General features: G+C 39.7%; 1 protein-coding gene across 1 annotated transcript in view; it reads right to left on the bottom strand.

The window, feature by feature from the left end:
• Prkdc (protein kinase, DNA-activated, catalytic subunit) overlaps nucleotides 1–18,147 on the bottom strand; it is a 181,501-nt gene that overhangs the window by 161,469 nt on the left and 1,885 nt on the right. Inside the window, exons 2-15 of the mRNA XM_051150565.1 lie at nucleotides 17,289–17,365; nucleotides 17,109–17,201; nucleotides 14,856–14,930; nucleotides 14,102–14,210; nucleotides 13,281–13,393; nucleotides 13,090–13,189; nucleotides 11,973–12,028; nucleotides 11,858–11,888; nucleotides 11,032–11,189; nucleotides 8,840–8,986; nucleotides 7,147–7,311; nucleotides 4,091–4,259; nucleotides 2,547–2,596; nucleotides 1,268–1,393 (exon numbers count right to left, since the gene is read on the bottom strand). Of these exons, the coding sequence (XP_051006522.1) occupies nucleotides 1,268–1,393; nucleotides 2,547–2,596; nucleotides 4,091–4,259; nucleotides 7,147–7,311; nucleotides 8,840–8,986; nucleotides 11,032–11,189; nucleotides 11,858–11,888; nucleotides 11,973–12,028; nucleotides 13,090–13,189; nucleotides 13,281–13,393; nucleotides 14,102–14,210; nucleotides 14,856–14,930; nucleotides 17,109–17,201; nucleotides 17,289–17,365 (1,469 nt within the window). The remainder of the gene's footprint in view (nucleotides 1–1,267; nucleotides 1,394–2,546; nucleotides 2,597–4,090; nucleotides 4,260–7,146; nucleotides 7,312–8,839; nucleotides 8,987–11,031; nucleotides 11,190–11,857; nucleotides 11,889–11,972; nucleotides 12,029–13,089; nucleotides 13,190–13,280; nucleotides 13,394–14,101; nucleotides 14,211–14,855; nucleotides 14,931–17,108; nucleotides 17,202–17,288; nucleotides 17,366–18,147) is intronic.

The raw sequence follows: 18,147 nt of genomic DNA, 5'->3' as shown, positions 1-18,147 counted from the left end.
ACTGAAGAACAAACCCAGGGACTTGTTTACCCGTTATACAAATGCGCTACCACTGGCTGGCATCACTAGCCCTCAGTTAACTAGTTATGGCTTTACTTTTAACTGTCCTGACTTACAATATTTTAAATATGCTTTAAGAAAGAACCTTGAGCTGGGTGGTGGTGGTAAGGCAGAGGCAAGCGATCTCTGTGAGTTCAAGGCTAGCCCGTTTTACGAGTGGGTTCCAGGACAGCCAAGGCTACACAAAGAAATGCTCTATTGAAAGAGAAAAAACAAAAAACTTTTAAAGGTAAAACAAAATTCTGAAATAAATATCTTATACCTGTTCTTACTAATTTTTATGTCAACATGACATAAGGTAGGGTCATCTGGGAAGAAGGAATCTTAATTGGGATTAGATTAAAGGCGTGCGCCACCACGCCTGGCCAGAAAAGACTTTCAATGGATGAACTGGGATACCAACCTAGCCACAAAATCTTAGACCCACAAGTTCTCCTGGCAATAAGATATGCAAGAGTAAAAATGAAGTAGAAATTGAAGGAATGGCTAACCAATGACTGGCCCAGCTTGAGACCTATGCCATGAGAGAGAGCCGATCCCTGACACTGCTAATAATAGTCTTCTGTATTTGAAGACAGACACCTAGCATAACTGTCATAAGAATGGCTTCAAGCAGCAACTGATGGAAATAGATGCAGAGACCCACAGACAAACATTAAGCGGAGCCAGAGATCAAGGCCAGCACAAGAAAACATACAGAACCAACTTACATGGGCACATACGGGCTCACAGAGACTGAACCACCAACCACAGCATGCATGGGATGGACCTTCTGCACACGTGTACTAGTGGTGCAGCTGGGTCTTCATGCGGGGCTGCTAACAGGAGGAGCAGGGGCTGTATCTGAATTTGTTGCTTGCCTTGGGATCTCTTTTCTCTACCTGGCTGCCTTGCCTAGACACAACAGGAAGTGTACCTAGTCCTACTGTAACTTGATATGCTAAGACGGGTTGATATCTATGGGGGGCCTCCCTTTTTCTGAGTCTTTTCTTAGGAAAAGGAGAGAATAAGAGTATGGTGGGGAGGTGACAGGAGAGGGAGGGACTGGAAGAGGAGCAAGGGGAAACTGCAATCAGGATGTAAAATAAATTAATAATAATAGTAACAATACTAACATTAATAAAGTTGTCTTCTGACTGCCACACAAATATGTGGCAAGCTCCCCAAATAAGGAAGGGTAATGAAAATATACATATTTAAAAATTACCGCCATCTGGTCACAGGCTAAAAGATGCTGGAAAAGATCCACATAGTCTTTGTGTGTGGGCACTTTCCACTTGCCCGTTCTGACTTCCCCTGAGGCCCGACGGTCTTCAAACTTGGACTCAACATCCTGGAGAGGAGAGGAAGATACCATCCCATTATTGATCGGTAGACACGTGAGACAACTGCTGCCAGAACATAATGACTTATAGAATTATCTAAACTAAAACAGCAACCAAGATAAACTGCAATAAAGTTAAGAAAGCAAGAGAACATAATAAAACAGCAAAGGTGACACATCTACCAGACGCACTACAAATCCTCCCAATCTCTCCTTCCATTCATGTTCCTCTAGCTTCTAACACTTTCTACAATCTTCTCCTAGACTGTAAGGGAAAAGAACCTTTCTTTCTTTGTAAAGATGTAGGCAGCAGGGGCAGCAAGCTGCCTCAGCAGGTAAGGGCACTTGCTACCAAGCCTGATGACTTGAGTTTAATTCCTGGAACCTACATGGTGGAAGAAGAGAACTAAATCCCAAACATTGCCTCTGACCTCCACAACCTGAACATGCGCACGCGCGCGCACACACACACACACACACACACACAGACACACACACACAAATAAACATGAAAGAAAAATGTTAAAGTGTATGTATCATCATTTTATTCCTTAGAATAAGTATTATACTTGAAATTTCAAAATGCAAGGTATAGGTGAAATGGAAATGTGGTTTACTTGACAGATTGCTTGCCTAGTATGTATAAAAGCCTGGGTTCAATCCTCAGCACTATGTAAATGTGACACACTGATGCATACCTGTAATCCCAGCATTTATAAAGTACAGGTAGGAATATCGGAAGCTTAAAGTGATCCTTGGTTATGTTTCAAGTTCAAAACCAGGATGAAATACATAAAACCCTGTCTCAAGAAAAGGGGTGGTGGGGCTGGAGAGATGGCTCACAGGTTAAGAGCACTGACTTCTCTTCCAGAGGTGCTGAGTTCAATTCCCAGCAACCACATGGTGGCTCATACCATCTATAATGAGATCTGGTGTCCTCTTCTGGCCTGCAGGTGTACATGCAGGCAGAGCACTGTATGCATAATAAATAAATCTTTTTTTTTTTTTAAGGAAAGAAGATAGGAAGGAAGGAAGGAAGAAAGGAAGAAAAGGTGTAGTGGTGGCTAAAACTAAGAAAGGATTCCACACATTTAGTAATAAAACATTGCTTCTAACATCCAGTGATGAGACTAGTTTTTCAAACTCTAGAATTAGAATTTACCTTTTGAAGAACCACGGGTTTAGAACATATTCTAATTAAACCTTGATGCACTAAAAATTAAGAAAATACAACAATAATGTACAAAACATTAAGAAACACAATCACTCAATAAAAACAAAAAATCATTATTTTGGCTCTTAATTTCTATTTGAAATTTGTTAATATCTTTAGTTTTACATTCTGAACTATTGAGAGACAAAAACCAATGTCGGTACCATAATACACATCTGTAATCCTGCACTGGAAAGCAGAGGCTGGGCAACTGTGGACATCAAAGTCAGCCTGGGAGACACAGTGACACCCTGTCTAAAATACAATACAATAGGAAGAGATTCAGAAACCAAAGATATCTAAAGAAAAATGCTTCTTGATAAAAACAAAAACAAAAACAAACCCATAGCTCGTCAGGAGGCCTAAGGCTGTGGGGAAGAATCTACTACTGTTAGGTTGTTAAATAGACTATGAATATTTAAGCTCATCTACGCACAGCGGCCCCACTGTGAATGTGCTCCATCTGGGCTAAATCTTTATGCCTAGAGAAGTTTCTTTTGCAGTGGGCACCAGTTAATACAGAGACTCATAAGCAGTCAAGTTGCTGATACGTAATGACTGCTAGGTGCTCAGCCTTAAATGGGACCTCTGTATCACCACCAACACCCTGAGACTCAGAAAATATCTTGGAAGAAGCGCGAGATGAATGTATGGGCTTAAGGATAGAGAGGAGTGCTATGAAGTGCTATTTTCTAGACATGACATGGCCACGGTATCTACGAACTCACTGTAGATATGGTTATCTGCACAGAAATAGGCAACAGGATGAGTTAGCCAGCATTCCAGCAGGCGGCAGCAATGGGACCCAGTGGATTGTTAACCACAGAAGAGAGGACAAGAAGAGGGTAGTGGGAGGGTGGAGCCGAGGGATGTGGTGGTTGGCATGAGAATGGTACCCATAGGCTCATTCATGTTTGGTCCTCAGCTCAAGAAACTGTTTGGGAAGGGTGTGGCCTTGTTGGAGAAGGTGTGTCACAGGAAGTGAGCTTTGAGATTTCAGGAACCCTTGCCAGACCCTGTCTCTCTCTCGCTGAGAAAACTTACAAATCGGATGTGAGCTCTGAGCAACTGCCCCAGCAGCATGTCTGCCTGCCTATCTGCAGACATGTTCCCTGCCATAATTCCCATGGGCCAGCTCTGTAACTGTGACCAAGCCCCTAGTCAAATGTTTTCCTTTGTAAGTAGCCTTGGTCATGCTGTTTCTTCACAGCAACAGAACAGTAACAAAGACGTGGCTATGTATGACCAAGATGCATTGTTCACATGCTTAAAATTGTCAAAAAGAGAATAAACAGAAAATACCAGTAATAGGTACTAATGACTCCAAGTTCTAATAAATAAAAAAAGATTTTGATTCATTAAAACAAAAAGTTCTCTAAAAAGTACTATATGCACAAAAAAATTAGGGAACCAGATTTCCTTTAAATATGTCAAATAAGGTGTTAAATGTTTAGCATTACCACAATAAGAATTAAAATAAATGACACACTTACCCACAGTACTAATGCAATTCCAGTGAACTGGCCCTTTTTCTGCTAAGGCTAGGAAAACTTTTACTATTGCTTTACAACACACCAGCTGCATTTTGGGACTATACTGAGGGAAGCAGTCTATTTGTACCACCATGAGATGTTCCAGAACTGGAGTATATACTTCCAGAACCTACCGGAAATGGAGAACAAATGAAAATTAGAACAGAAAATAAATATAAGAACCATATATATACTCAAGTTCATTGTTACTGAAGTAGTCACAGGTAAATGAAAACTGGCCTGTTAACTCATCTAGCACACTTTGCATTCATTACTGCAGTGGCCAGACTAAACCCCAGTAAGCGGCCTGAGAGGCAGTTATAGCGCACTTCCATCCTAAGGGGCGGCTTGCATCTTTTAGAAAGATGGAAAAGGGAACACCTGTTTTTTCTGCTCTAGACTCCGGCTTCTTCAATTGTGTGTTATGTTTCAACATGGGATCATTCAAGCAACTAGGGGGTCACAAGATACATCACAATAGTAAAACATTTCCAAATATCCAGATGAAAAGTTAATTTTAAAATACTGAACAAAAAAAGAACATGAGGTATGGGGCTGGAGAGGTGTCTCAAGTTTACAAGCATTGGGACTCTTCCAGGGTGAGATCCATTCCCAGCACCCATGACAGCTCATAAGCGTCTGTAACTCCAGGTCCAAGAGACCTAATGCCTTCTTCTGGCTTTTGAGAGCACCAGGCACGCATGTGGTGCTCAGACACACATTCAGGCAAAACACCCATACACAAAGTAACTCTTTAGACAAAGTTAAGAAATGAAGAACTGGGGCTGAAGAGATGGCTCAGCAGTTAAGAGCACTGGCTGCTCTTCCAGAGGTCCTGAGTTCAATTCCCAGCAACCACATGGTGGCTCACAACCATCTACAGTGAGATCTGGTGCCCTCTTCTGTCCTGAAGAGGTACAAGCAGGCAGACATATACATAATAAATAGATAAATCTTTTAAAAAAATAAAGAAATGAAGACTCTGAGGTGTTCCTAAAAGCGCTTGCCTTTTAATCACATGACTTCACCCTAGGTTCTGAACACACACTTGCATCATGCTATATAGTGCCAGTATATATTGCCTGAAACACTTCAGGCAAAGTCAAAACTGCATTATGAATTATAGACTTTTTATTTGACATGTTGGGTTTTTTCCTCTTATAAAACAGCAATGCCTAATAACAAAAAAAATTGATTATTTTTCTATCATTCCTTGGCATGTAAGTATTAAATTACTGTATCTTTGAGTTTTATTGTGCTACAGCATTTGATTTTAAAAGCTGCTGTCTGAGACTGGAGACATGGCACTGCAGCTCTTACACAGGTTGTGTTTCCCAGTGCCCACATGCTAGCTCGCAACTGTCAGCCACTCTAGTGCTACAGGATCCTGTATATTCTTCTGGCTTCCCTAGATGACAGACACACAACACATAGTGCATATTCATATATACAGGCAGAACACTTGTGTTCTGAATATATAAAAATAAATAAAATCTGTCTTAAAAAGAAAAACAACAGCCAGGCGTGGTGAAGCACACCTGTATTCCCAGAACTCAGGAGGCAGAGGCAGGCAGATCTCTTCGAGTTTGAGGCCTGGTCTACAAAATGAGTCCAGGACAGCCAAGGCTACATCCTGTCTTAAAAAAAAAAAAACCACACACACACACAAAAAAAAAAATTTTTTTTAAAGAAAAAGAAAAACAATAACAAAAACCAAAGCTTCTGTTTTTCCTGACTTAAGGTCCATAAAAAATAATTAATTGCGGCTTGGCATAAGGACAATATTTCCAGTTCTGAAATGGCCCTAAACATACTTCTGCCAGTCTGGGCTACACATTTATGCCAAGAAGCATTCTCAGCATTGGTGGTTGTAAAATTGTTTATCAGTTATGAACAATATTAAAGATACTGTAACAGCAAATAGTCAACCAGGATTCAAATTTTTATGCAATAAACAAGTATGTAAATTTGTTTTCATCATTAATAAATGGTAAAAGTATATAAAAAAATCAAAGATTTCTTTTAAAATAAATTTAGTTATGCTTTATTATCTGAAAATGTTTGATTTGTGCAACTATTTAATATACTTATATACCCAGGAATGCATCAAAATGTCCCTGGTAAAAAGGAGTGGAAACAGTTTTATCAATCTTACTTTAGATAACTCAACAAATACTAAATAAAATGTTGTGGGAGCGACAGGGGTACCTACACCAAATATACCACTGTATAACTCAAAATTCCTTGTGAAGGGGGTCTGTCCTTCCAGAGAGAAGGCCTGAAACAGCAGAGGATTCCGAGTCCCTGTCACAGCCTCCTGGCCTTCCCCACCTCGCCCCAGCCTGTTTGGATTTACTTGAGGCAACGCAGCTGGAATGTATCTGGCTCAGAACTTGGCCATGTGAAACCCAGCTAAACAATCTGATAGCTAAGAACCCCTGTAGCTCCTGATGCTCACCCCAGTACTGCATTCTGGCCCCACAGCTACAATTCCTGAGGGGCGTGCCTTGTTTACTGGCTCATCCCAAAGCTCTAGTGTTCCTTTTCAGTCTCTGAGTCAGCATGGGGCCAAAAGTTAAGGGCAACCCTTTACAGTTCCTGCAACTTTCCTTTTCCCTGTATCTTCCTTCCAGCTGCGTGGGAGACTCTAAGATGGTTTTATGATGCTAGACTAGCAAACACAGCCTTCATTAGTAGCTGCTAAACTGTCCTTTCGGACTTCTACTACCTCCCGCCAGAAGAAATATTAGTGAGTTTTGGCTAGTTGACCAAATATAAACAATGCTGCTGATTTCAAGAGCCAGCAGTTATAATGGTGCTTGTTAGACACGTTGCTAAATTTTGTTGTTTCAAACATTTTAAATTACTATCTGCAAGCAAGTTTCTGGTAAATTGTCCTCTTTATATTGCTATCAAGGAGCTTCACAGTTGATAATTTAACGAAGAAATCATGTGCTTTTCACTCGTAAAACAAAGATGGCTTGAGGAGATGAGCTCAGTGCCACCATCTCACTCACGGTGTCGAGGTGCAGCAGGACACTTGCAATGGACTGGAGGAAACTCGGCATCTGGTAAACGTGGTCCTCAGTAGCGTCTGCCTGGGTGAGGAACATCTGCTTACAGCGCTGAATGAGCTCCACGTACATGAAGTCCACATCTTTTGCATTTATAACCTTGCAAGGCTTTAGGAAAAGGCAAAACAGAAATCTTAACCGTATCATCATCAAAACAAAGGCACTTAAAATGTCCTGTTAGGACACATGATTACAGTCTGCTGAATATTAGCAAGCTATATACTTGTTTATTTTACTGTATATAAAATATTGTACCTTATACTTTCCATGATTATGTATATTCACTTTTTTTTTTTTTTTTTTTTTTGGTTTTTCAAGACAGGGTTTCTATGTGTAACAAGCTCTGGCTGTCCTAGACTTGTTTTGTAGACTAGGCTGGCCTCTGACTCCTGGGTGCTGGGATTAAAGGCCTGCCCCCCCCCCCCCCCCCCCGGCTCATATACTCACATCTTAAACAGTTACTTATACACATTGTTAACTATGTTCTAGGCTCTGTTTGCAGGGTAGGTCTCACTGTGCACTGGCCCTGCCAGGCTAGTCACTCCAGCAGAAGACTTCTCACACACTGCTTATTTTGTCTCTAGTTAGTTAGAGCTGCAAACAGAAACAAATGGAGATGAGGAATAAAAGACGGAAAATGAAAAAGATAGGGAGAATAAGAAGGAAGATGCTGAAGGATGAAACTGTGAAAGAGACAGGAAATTAGTTTTCTTAGAAGCAAATGGCACAGAAATCCACTGAGAGATAACTGGAGTTACAGTGTATGTGGCAGGGGTTGATAAGGCCTACGCTAACTGAACTCAGGATGTAACCCAGGCTCTCCTCAACTTACAGCACTTTAGCTTCCTAATGCCTGGACTGTAGGTAGGAATCCTAAGCTAGTCTTCTTAAATACGTCTCTCTGTTCTAAGAGCTTCTGTCTAAAACCTTAAGTGAAAACAACTGTAGTTTTACTATATAAACAGGGAAGCAGGATGCTCTCAGCCTTCAGAACTGAATTTCTATGGGGTTTTGTCTCCTTGGAGGTGTTTGTACTTCTTGGTTAATTATGTCCTAGATGTGTTTAGATGGCCTACGCCGACCTAGAGCTCTATATAGCCCAGGTTGGCTACAAGCACTTTATTCTCCTGCCTCTGATTTCCTGAACTGGAATCACCAACATGTATCAGCCCCTGGTAAGATTTATGTATTTTCTTTTCTATCAGTTTTGGGTAGCTTTCGAGAAATAAGCTGACTTTTCCTAGTCTTGGTTTCTTCATGTATAAAATAGTCTAATAAACTCATCTTATGAATGAGTTGTGGGAAATCTAATATAGTGCATGTATTCTAGTACATAGTAAACACTGAAAATTGAACTGTTAATACGACAAATACTAATAGTATCAACACAAACAAAACACACTATTAAAAAATCCCATTAAAGCCGGGCGTGGTGGCACACACCTTTAATCCCAGCACTCGGGAGGCAGAGGCAGGCGGATGGCTGTTGAGTTCAAGGCCATCCTGTTCTACAAAGCAAGTCCAGGACAGCCAAGGCTACACAGAGAGACCCTGTCTCAAAAAACAAAACCAAAACAAAAATCCCATTATATTCCTGTAAATAATTAAATAAAGCCAAAACCATAAAGAATCATACTCCTGCAAATAGTCCATATCCACGAATAGCAATGGCTAACTCCTTGTTGTTTGAATCTGCATTTCTGATGATCCCATAGAACTGTTCCATAAAGTACTGCAGTTTACTCTTATGCAACTCTGCATCTTCTGCCACAGTAAATGAAACCTGTAATTGAATGACATTTACTCATTAGAAACATTTAATAGGCAAATAAAGGATTTAAGCAAATATGATTATTAACATACTATTTGATTTCCTTTACGTAGAACCCTCTGCTTCAATGCGCTTGATTAACTAAGTGCGGAAACCGCTGTTTCTCTTGCTAAGGCTGATGCATGTTTTTCTAAGAAAACAATTAAAGGAGACCACAGAAAAGGAGGCGACTGGAAACAAGTGTGTGTGAGTGTGTGTGTGAGTGTGTGTGTGTGAGTGTGTGTGTGTGTGACAGAGAGAGAGAGGGAGAGAGAGAGAGAGAGAGAGAGAGATTTTTCAGGTATTTTTAAGGGCCAGCTACAAGAGACATTAAAACTACATGCAGGAAAAGTAAAAAGACACTTGAGATCACTGTTGTCTTAATCAGGATTTCTACTGCTCTGATAAACAAAATGACCAAAAAAAAAATGTAGGGAGAAAAGAGTTTATTTCAGCTTACACTTCTCCATCAGTCCATCACTGAGGGAAGTAAGGGCAGGAACTGAAACAGGACAGTAACCTGGAGGCAGGAAGTAGCAGACACCACGGATGAGTGCTGTTCACTGGCTTGTTTTATCTGGCTGGCCCAGTTTGGTTTCTTATACACCCCAGGCCCACCTGCCCAAGGGTGGCACTGCCCACAATGGGCTGGGCTTTCCTACATCAATTATCGACCAAAAAACTGTCCAGGACACTTGCCTACAGGCCAATCTTCTGGAGGCATTTTCTCAATTAGGATTCTTTCTTCACGGATTACCCTAGTTTGTGTTAAGTTGATGTAAAATCAGCATTCCTAAATCTAGCACAAATTCTACTCAAGTCTGGAAACAATTTAGGTAACTATGAAAGGCAAGGTGGGAAACTACTTCCATTGCTAACAGCAATATGCTCCCTAGTTACTCCCAAAGGTGTTATATCTGACCATGTTTCTCTTAACTCTTTACTCCCATTTATTTTTAAAACACGCAATTATACATATTGCTTCAAAACCTTTTCATTCACAAAGCATATCATGAGCACTTCCCAAGAAGGAAATAATTGAGCCACTCATAGTGGCTCACACAGTAATCTTTGCAATTGGGAGGCTTAGTTTCAATTCATCCTGTGCTACAGAGTAAGAGCTTATTTCAAAAACAAAACAATAACAACCAAAAAAATAATTAGATATCTACTTAACTACTGAAAAGATTTTCATCTTACCATAAAATATTTAATCACGTAAAGTCACACTAATTTAGTACTAGATTGTGTACTTTTTATGCACTTATATTCAATTATCTCTACTTACAACAGCAAAAAATTAAAAATAATAATCTCACAAAATGAAGGACAATTTATAACATTATGGTTCATAATGACACGTTATACTCCTATTAAAAATCAATCATATAAATCTCTGCATACTATTACAGAAACATGTAATGCTGTGGGAAAAATCCTGAAGCAACAAACATTAAAAATAATACTTCTTTACGCAAACATATTGGGTGGACAGGGGGGTGGGGTTTAAGAAAACAGTCACCAAAAATGTGAAATGATTGTTTTCTTGGTTGTAGGATATCAGATTTGAACGGTATTCTTTGTCCTTTTTTTCTTTTTTTCTTTTTGGTTTTTCAGACAGGGTCTCTCTGTGTAGCCTTGGCTGTCCTGGACTCACTTTTCTGTAGACCAGGCTGGCCTCGAACTCACAGAGATCCGCCTGTGTCTGCCTTCTGAGGGCAGGGATTAAAGGCGTGCACCACCACTACCACCTAGCTACTGCTTTGTTTTGAGTAGCTCAGGAAGAGTGGCCTCCAGCAACCCTCTTCCCAGGCTTGGGACGACAAGCAAGAACCACACCACCTACCCCACATCCTCACACACACATATTCAAATTTGTACTCATATCGTACTTAAAGTGTATGTACGTAATGCACTTAAAATATATGTACGTAAATTATATGTAACTAACAAACATGCAGGCCCAAGATTGGAATTTAGTTTTGAGGAACTTGTGGTGAACGCTGAGTCTAAAGTACCTGCTTCAGAAAGGACTCCAGGGCTGAATGTGCAGCTTTTTTTAATTCCATGTTTGGATGGCTGCACCACTTTGACAGTACTTCAAATAAAGTAGTATAGCTGTCCAGAAGGCAGGGAGTAAACTGAGATGCATGGAGGGTAAGTAATCGTAAGCCAGCTGCAAATACAAAAACCATCCCATTTAAAATATGTCAAAGCCAGAAAAGAGCAAGCACAAGGCCCTAGGTGTGGTAGCTAGCATGGAGTAAACAAGTGTGTTGCTTATGCTTGAAATCTAAGCACTAGGAGAGTGGAGGTTCTCCTCTATATGGTAAAGTGAAAGGTCATGCCAGGCACTGTGAAACCATGTCTCAACAACAAAATAATCAAATAGCCCGACTCTCCTGAATGATATTCTAGTATATATATAGTTTTTCCTATATGGATGTAAAACATATTTTTGACCACTGACTCTAACTGCACTAACATTAAAAATGTATTCTTTTAAAAAAATTCTGTTATTGCATTTGTGTGTGTGTGAGCCTGCACAACTATGAAGGCCAAAGAACAATCTGCAGGAGTGAACACACTTCTGCCACTATCTGGATCCTGGGGATGGAACTCAGGTCACATGGTTGGGGTCAAGTACCTTTACTCATTGAGTAAAGCCTCTAGCTAGCCCCAACAAGCAAAATCAACAAAATCTTATAGTTCCATTATAAATAATTACACGTGAAACGTCACAGATATTTTTGTATTTGCTTTCATTCTAGCTTAAACAAAACCTTACTAAGGATGCTAACTCAAGTAATTTAAACTGTTACCTTATTAAATTCAGAATCTTACCCAAAGGCACAGCATATCGCTTCATCTCGATCTATGGCAGGAAAAAAAAAAAACCATTGTTTCAAAATCACAAGTACAACTGTAGTAGAAGATTTAAAAGTAATATTAATACTACCTGAGGACGAATTGCTTTTAATGTAAAACCAAAAATCTCCCTCGAAGTCTGGGGATCTGAAGGGATGACAAGAACAGAAGAAGGTGGTGAGAACTGTCATACTATGTTCTTTATCAGGCACTTGCACACAACAACTTCTTCTAGACAGACTGATATTGCCAGTAGCAGCACAAATCTCTTACAATTGAGCTAGAATTTCAAGTTGATACAGCTTCTGGGGAAAACCAAAGAAAATCTGGCATAAAGAATGTAGGAGCTCAGGTTCTAAATCACCACTTACATTACAGAACCTCAGTGTTCTCAGTTCCGAGAGAGATAGAGTATGGATTCTTTGAAGACTAGAAAATTTTAAAAAGTGACCTATTCAAGGCCAAATATACTTCCCTTTCCCCCAAAGCTCTCAGGCATTTATTCTACATGCGATACCTGCTGTGGTAGTTTGAATGAGAAGAACTGTATGTTTGAACTTGGTCCTCAGCTAGTGGAACTGTTTGGAAAGGATTAGGAGGTGTGGCCTTGTTGAAGTGGGTGTGTCCCTGGGGGTGGGCTTTCTGTGTGTGTGTGTGTGTGTGTGTGTGTGTGTCTGTCTGTCTGTCTGTCTGTCTGTCTGTCTGTCTCTGTCTCCCTGGAGATCAGGATGTGGAGACTGCAGTTACTGCCCCAAGGCTACGCTTTCTTCTTCCTGCCATGATAAGTCATAGAGTGACCCTCTAAAACTGTAAGCAAGCCCATAATTAAATGCTTTATTTTATGAGTTACCTTGGTCTCCACACAGCAATAGAACACTACCTTAGACACCTGGCAAGTGATGACAGTTACAATGTGAATATAATATTATTGTGGACCTTCATAATTTTGTGTCCTACAGAAAAATGGAGAGTATGTATATAACTATAACGTATGGATCTCCTAGGCAAGCTGACACCAGTTACCTATGTAACTGTCTCCAATAACATTACTCATTGCAGCTCCACACAAGACATGTTTTATTGCTGACTGGTTTCTTTGTCCTTCTAGCAGTGACTTGTATACAGCATAGTTCACTTAGACTATCATTAATACCTAGGTTATAGCATATTTCGGAATAAAAAGAAAATCAAGCAAACCCTGGCAATACCTTCATCCATGGACTTAGTGAAGTTGCACAGAAGTGAGGACAGTCCCTTTAGACAGCCAGCTAGAACAGGAAATTTGGGTTCTCTTAGTGTTGATGTCATCTAAAAGGAAGGTTTTAGAAAGATATTACAAAATGAAAAAACAAAAAACAGCCAAGAGAATGGAGGTGTACTATCATTCGGCGTATTGTACCTGTGTCTTAAGTTCTCCCAGAAGAGCCCGGAACAGGTTTTCTGAATGATTTATCATGTCACTAGGATGAACCTCACCCAATACTCCCAAGAGCTCATAGACTTTTTCTAAAACTGAAAAAGAAGTTCAGATAAATGAAAGCCTAAAACTACATTTAAATACGTGAAATTAACAAAAAACATATATAAATAAGAAATATGGAGCTAGGCGTGGTGGCACACATCTTTAATCCCAGCACTCGGGAGGCAGAGGCAGGTAGATCACTATGAGTTCGAGGCCAGCCTGGTCTACAAAGCTACTCCAGGGCAGCCAGGGCTACACAGAGAAACATTGTCTCAAAAAACCAAAAAAAAAAAAAAAAAGAAAGAAAGAAAAAGAAAGAAAGAAAGAAGCTGTTCAATTCAAAATTATTTTAGGGCCAGTGAGACAGCACAGTAAATAAAGGCATTTGCTGCCAAGCCTGACCCCTGACCCCTGACCTCCATGGCAGAAGGGAAGAACTGACTCCTCTCAGCCACACTCTGACCCCCTACATCTACATGCACATACACACATGTTTTGTTTTTAATGCTTGAAGTAATTTTATAATAAAACACAGAATACCTACATTTTTCATGAAATTCTTCCCCACTTTTTATCTAAATCTATTTCTCTAAGCTAAATTATACTTGATGTGTTTTCTATTTTGAGGAATCCTTTTGTTTGTTTCCATTGTGTGTGTGTGTGTGTATTTTTTTTTTTTTCAGGGAAAAAAAAACACTCCATAGAGGAAATTAATTGTTAATGTTACTTTAAAAAAATATTTGAGGATAACATCTCACCTGTATCAGACAGTTTTGCCTTTGATGCAAGTTCTCCATAGAATTTGTTAAATAACTCTCCAATCTTAAATTCATCCATGAGTCTAGAACTTCTCAGTCTCTTAAGTAACTAAGAGAACATAGATTAGCATTTTCTAGAGACAAAGGCACAGAAAAAGCAGCCTCTACTTCAGAGCAGCTTCAAAATCCTGGCCTCCGCAGATGTGTGCTGGACTCTCGGAAGTGACACCTGCCTGAAATCTGGGGACGCGGGACTTGAGTGATCGCTTGGAGATCACAAGGGAAAGACAGGCTAAACTTAATCTTAACTTCCCCAGAGATCAAAAACATGACGAGAACTTTTCTTCGGAGGCACTCAAGATCACAGGCCAACTAAGGCCAGTGTAATTCTAAGCCCCAAAGGCCAAAGGGCAGACTAAAAGTGGAAGTGAGCCCCCGAGGACAGGGAGACATCACTGCCATCCTCACTGCCGAGGCTTCAAGAAAAACTGGAGTGAAACACAGGAGCTGCTTTTTGGGCACTCGTAATAATAGCATCAGATCTGACCGAAAGCGGTAAAAGTTAAAAAGCAGCAAATTCTTAGCTAATTTTCTCCTTTATTCCTCTTGCAACTTCCAATTCTTCTCTTATTACTCAGAAAATTATGAGAACAAAACATCATTGTGCTGCCAGGTGGTGGTTACAACATCTGCATGTCATTTACATAATCGCATACCTAACATAAAAACATACTACTTAGAAATATAAAATTACCTTAATCAGAAGGTCTAGGGCCGAAATTTTACACTTAGCAGTCTTATCTTTTGTATACACACTGGTACAAGTATTCTAGGATTCAAAGAAGACATATCACGCAAAGGGAGACAGAAATCATCAACATGAATTAAGAACTAAGACTTAGCATTAGGTAAAACTGTGGTAATATCAATGTGTAACATAAAAAAAATTATTAATTAACCATTAAAAGCATAATAGAGTATATAAATGTATAAATAAAAAATTACTGAAACTTGGCCAGGCAATGATGGCCCACACCTTTAATCTCAGCACTCAGGAGGCAGAGGCTGGCAGATCTCTGGGTTCCAGGCCAGCCTGGTCTACATAATGAGCTCTTGGAAAGCCAGGGCTACATAGAGAAACACGCACACGCACACACCTACCTTTTTTTTGTTTTTTGTTTTTTCAAGTCAGGGTTTCTCTGTATAGCCCTGGCTAGGCTGGACTCACTTTGTAGACCAGGCTGGCCTAAAACTCACAGTGATCCAACTGTCTCTGTCTCCCTGAGTATATACCACCATGCCCTGATCTTATTTTTCTTTTTTTAAAAATTCATTTATTTAGTATTTATATAGTATTCTGTCTGCATGTATGCCTGCATGACAGAAGAGGGCACCAGATCTCATTATAGATAGTTATGAGCCACCATGTGGTTGCTGGGAATTGAACTCAGGACCTTTGGAAGAACAACCAGTGCTCTTAACCTCTGAGCCATGTCTCCAGCCCCTAAGAAATCCTTTCTTGAAAAACCAATCAATCTATCAATCAATCAATCAATATTATTGAAAAATCCAACTCAGTACAGTTATTACTCAGATTTAGATGATGACTAAGAATTTAAAAATATTAAAAAACAAAAAGTATATCACTGCTAGGAACATACATTTCATTCTTGTTGCTATATGTCAAGAACAAGCTATGGGTCCATCTACTCATGGGCTGAAGTGGAGAAATCTCCTGAGCATAGGAAGTTGAGTTGCTCAGACAACATACTGATAATGAAAGAAAACAAGTGAGAACAAGAGAGCAACAAAGTGTTCAAAGTGGGCTGGAAAGATGGTGGCTCAGCAGTTAAGAGCACTGCTGTTCTCCCAGAGGACTCAAGTTTGGTTCCCAGCACTCACACAGTGGCTCACAACCATCTGTAACTCCAGTTCCAAGGAATCCCTATCTTCTTCTGGCTTCCACAGGTACCTGCACACTCATGGTACACATATCCACGTACGCATGGGTAAAACATTCATATGCAAAAGACAAAAATAAGTATATCCTTTAAAAAGCATTTTTAAAAAAAGTAATTAAACAAAGTCAGAAAAAGAGCTAGAAAAGAAATTCAGGGGCTGGAGAAATGGCTCAGAGGTTAAGAGCAGTGTCTACTCTTCCAGAGGTCCTGAGTTCAATTCCCAGCAACCACATGGTGGCTCACAACCATCTATATTGTGATCTGATGCCCTCTTCTGACATGCTGGCATTCATGCAGATGAAGCACTGTATATATAATAAATAAAATAAATCTTCAATGAAAATAAAAAAAGAAATTAAGTAGCCTAGCATGTTCAAGTCACTGGGTTCTAGCCTCAGTACCAAACAGGAAAACAAACCAAACAACAACAACAACAACAACAACAACAACAACAACAACAAAAATCACTCCACAAGCTCTATATCAAAAAACCTTGTAAATTCTAACACATTTTATATATACTAACTATTGAAACTTCTTGTTTGTTTTGGCTAAGGTATGACAGCTAAGTTTCCTTGTTAAAGAAAAGTTCTACAAACTTATCTTATAAAGTATTCTTGAAAGGCCTCATGATTTAGGCCGGGCGTGGTGGCGTACACCCTTAATCCCAGCACCTGGGAGGCAGAGGCAGGCAAATCGCTGTGAGTTTGAGGCCAACCTGGTCTACAAAGTGAGTCCAGGACAGCCAAGGCTACACAGAGAAACCCTGTCTCTAAAAAACAAAAAAAGAAAGTCCTCATGATTTAAAACATACAATTCACTGTTACGAAAAGCATTATTTTTCTCATCTACAACCATGTATGAAGAAACAACATCATGGAAGCAACTTGTCTGACAAAGGCCTCATTAAAACTGAAATGAATGTTGAACAACACAGTCATTCCAAACACAGTCCAGCTGAAATGAGAAAGCTCTAATAAGTTCTCTAAACCACTGAGTAAGTGTAAAGCTGACATGTACGAATTTTGGTTTTTCCTTCTCCTTACCTTAATATCAAGAGAGTAATGTGTGACCTTCTGCTCAATTTTCTCTAAGAAAACACATAAAAATTTCAGGGCTTCCTCTCTACAATCACGAAACTATAAGAAATAAGTAGAAAATATGAGTAAGAATAAGCCACTCCAACAAAGAGGAAGACAGAAGAGACAAAATGAAAGTTTACTTACTTCATCAATGCTAAGTGACTTCCGGATAAATACAAGCAAACCAAACTCTCTGGAAAAAACTAAGGAAATCTGCAGTGCTGGGGGGTGAGGTGAGGGAGACAGAGGGGAGAAAAAAAAAATTAGAAGTGCCAAGAAGTATTTCATAAAAGATCCCTAAACGGGTTGCCTGGTTTTCAAGGTAGTCTTGCAAGTAATAAAACAAAACAAAACAAAAACAAAAACAAACAAACAACAACAAACCCTAACATGTGGCTATTAATTTGAAACAATGAAAACAGAAAGTTCTGGATGATTTTCCACAAAGGTGCAGTAGACAAAATAAAGCTATCTGTTCTCCCTACCACACTCTAATATGTGATGCCTAACTTCTGAATATCAACTTTACAAGGTAATAAAGGTTACAGGTGGAGTGAGGTTGCTAATTAGTGACCTTAAAATGATGATTGTAATACTCCATCTGGTGGATCCAATGTAATCTTATGAGGCCTTAAATGGGGGGTGTGGGCCAGCTTGCAAAAGGAGAAGAGGAGGAACACAGGATCAGGGTAGAACACAGTAGCACAGCAGAGGCCCAGGCACCTCAAAAGATGAGCCTGGCATGTTGCTTGCTGCTGCTTTGAAGATGAGGCTGCAAGTCACAGATAGTGGACACTCTAAATGCAAGAATCACCAATACAGAAACAGGGAATTTAGTCCTAAAACTAAATAAATGAAGAAAGGGTTATCACCTAGACCCTTCAGAAAGAAGATCTGCCTGAAAACCTTACTTCTAGCTTGGTAAAACCTATGTCCAGCTTCTGATCACAGTATTATAAGGTGAGTTCTGTTACGTAAAATCAGTAACTTTCTGAGCATCATA

The sequence above is a fragment of the Acomys russatus genome, chromosome 8, assembly GCF_903995435.1.
Source record: "Acomys russatus chromosome 8, mAcoRus1.1, whole genome shotgun sequence".
NCBI classification, from domain to species: Eukaryota; Metazoa; Chordata; class Mammalia; order Rodentia; family Muridae; genus Acomys; species Acomys russatus.
The sequence above is the reverse complement of the archived record's forward strand: the minus strand, read 5'-3'. Positions and strand labels throughout refer to the sequence as shown.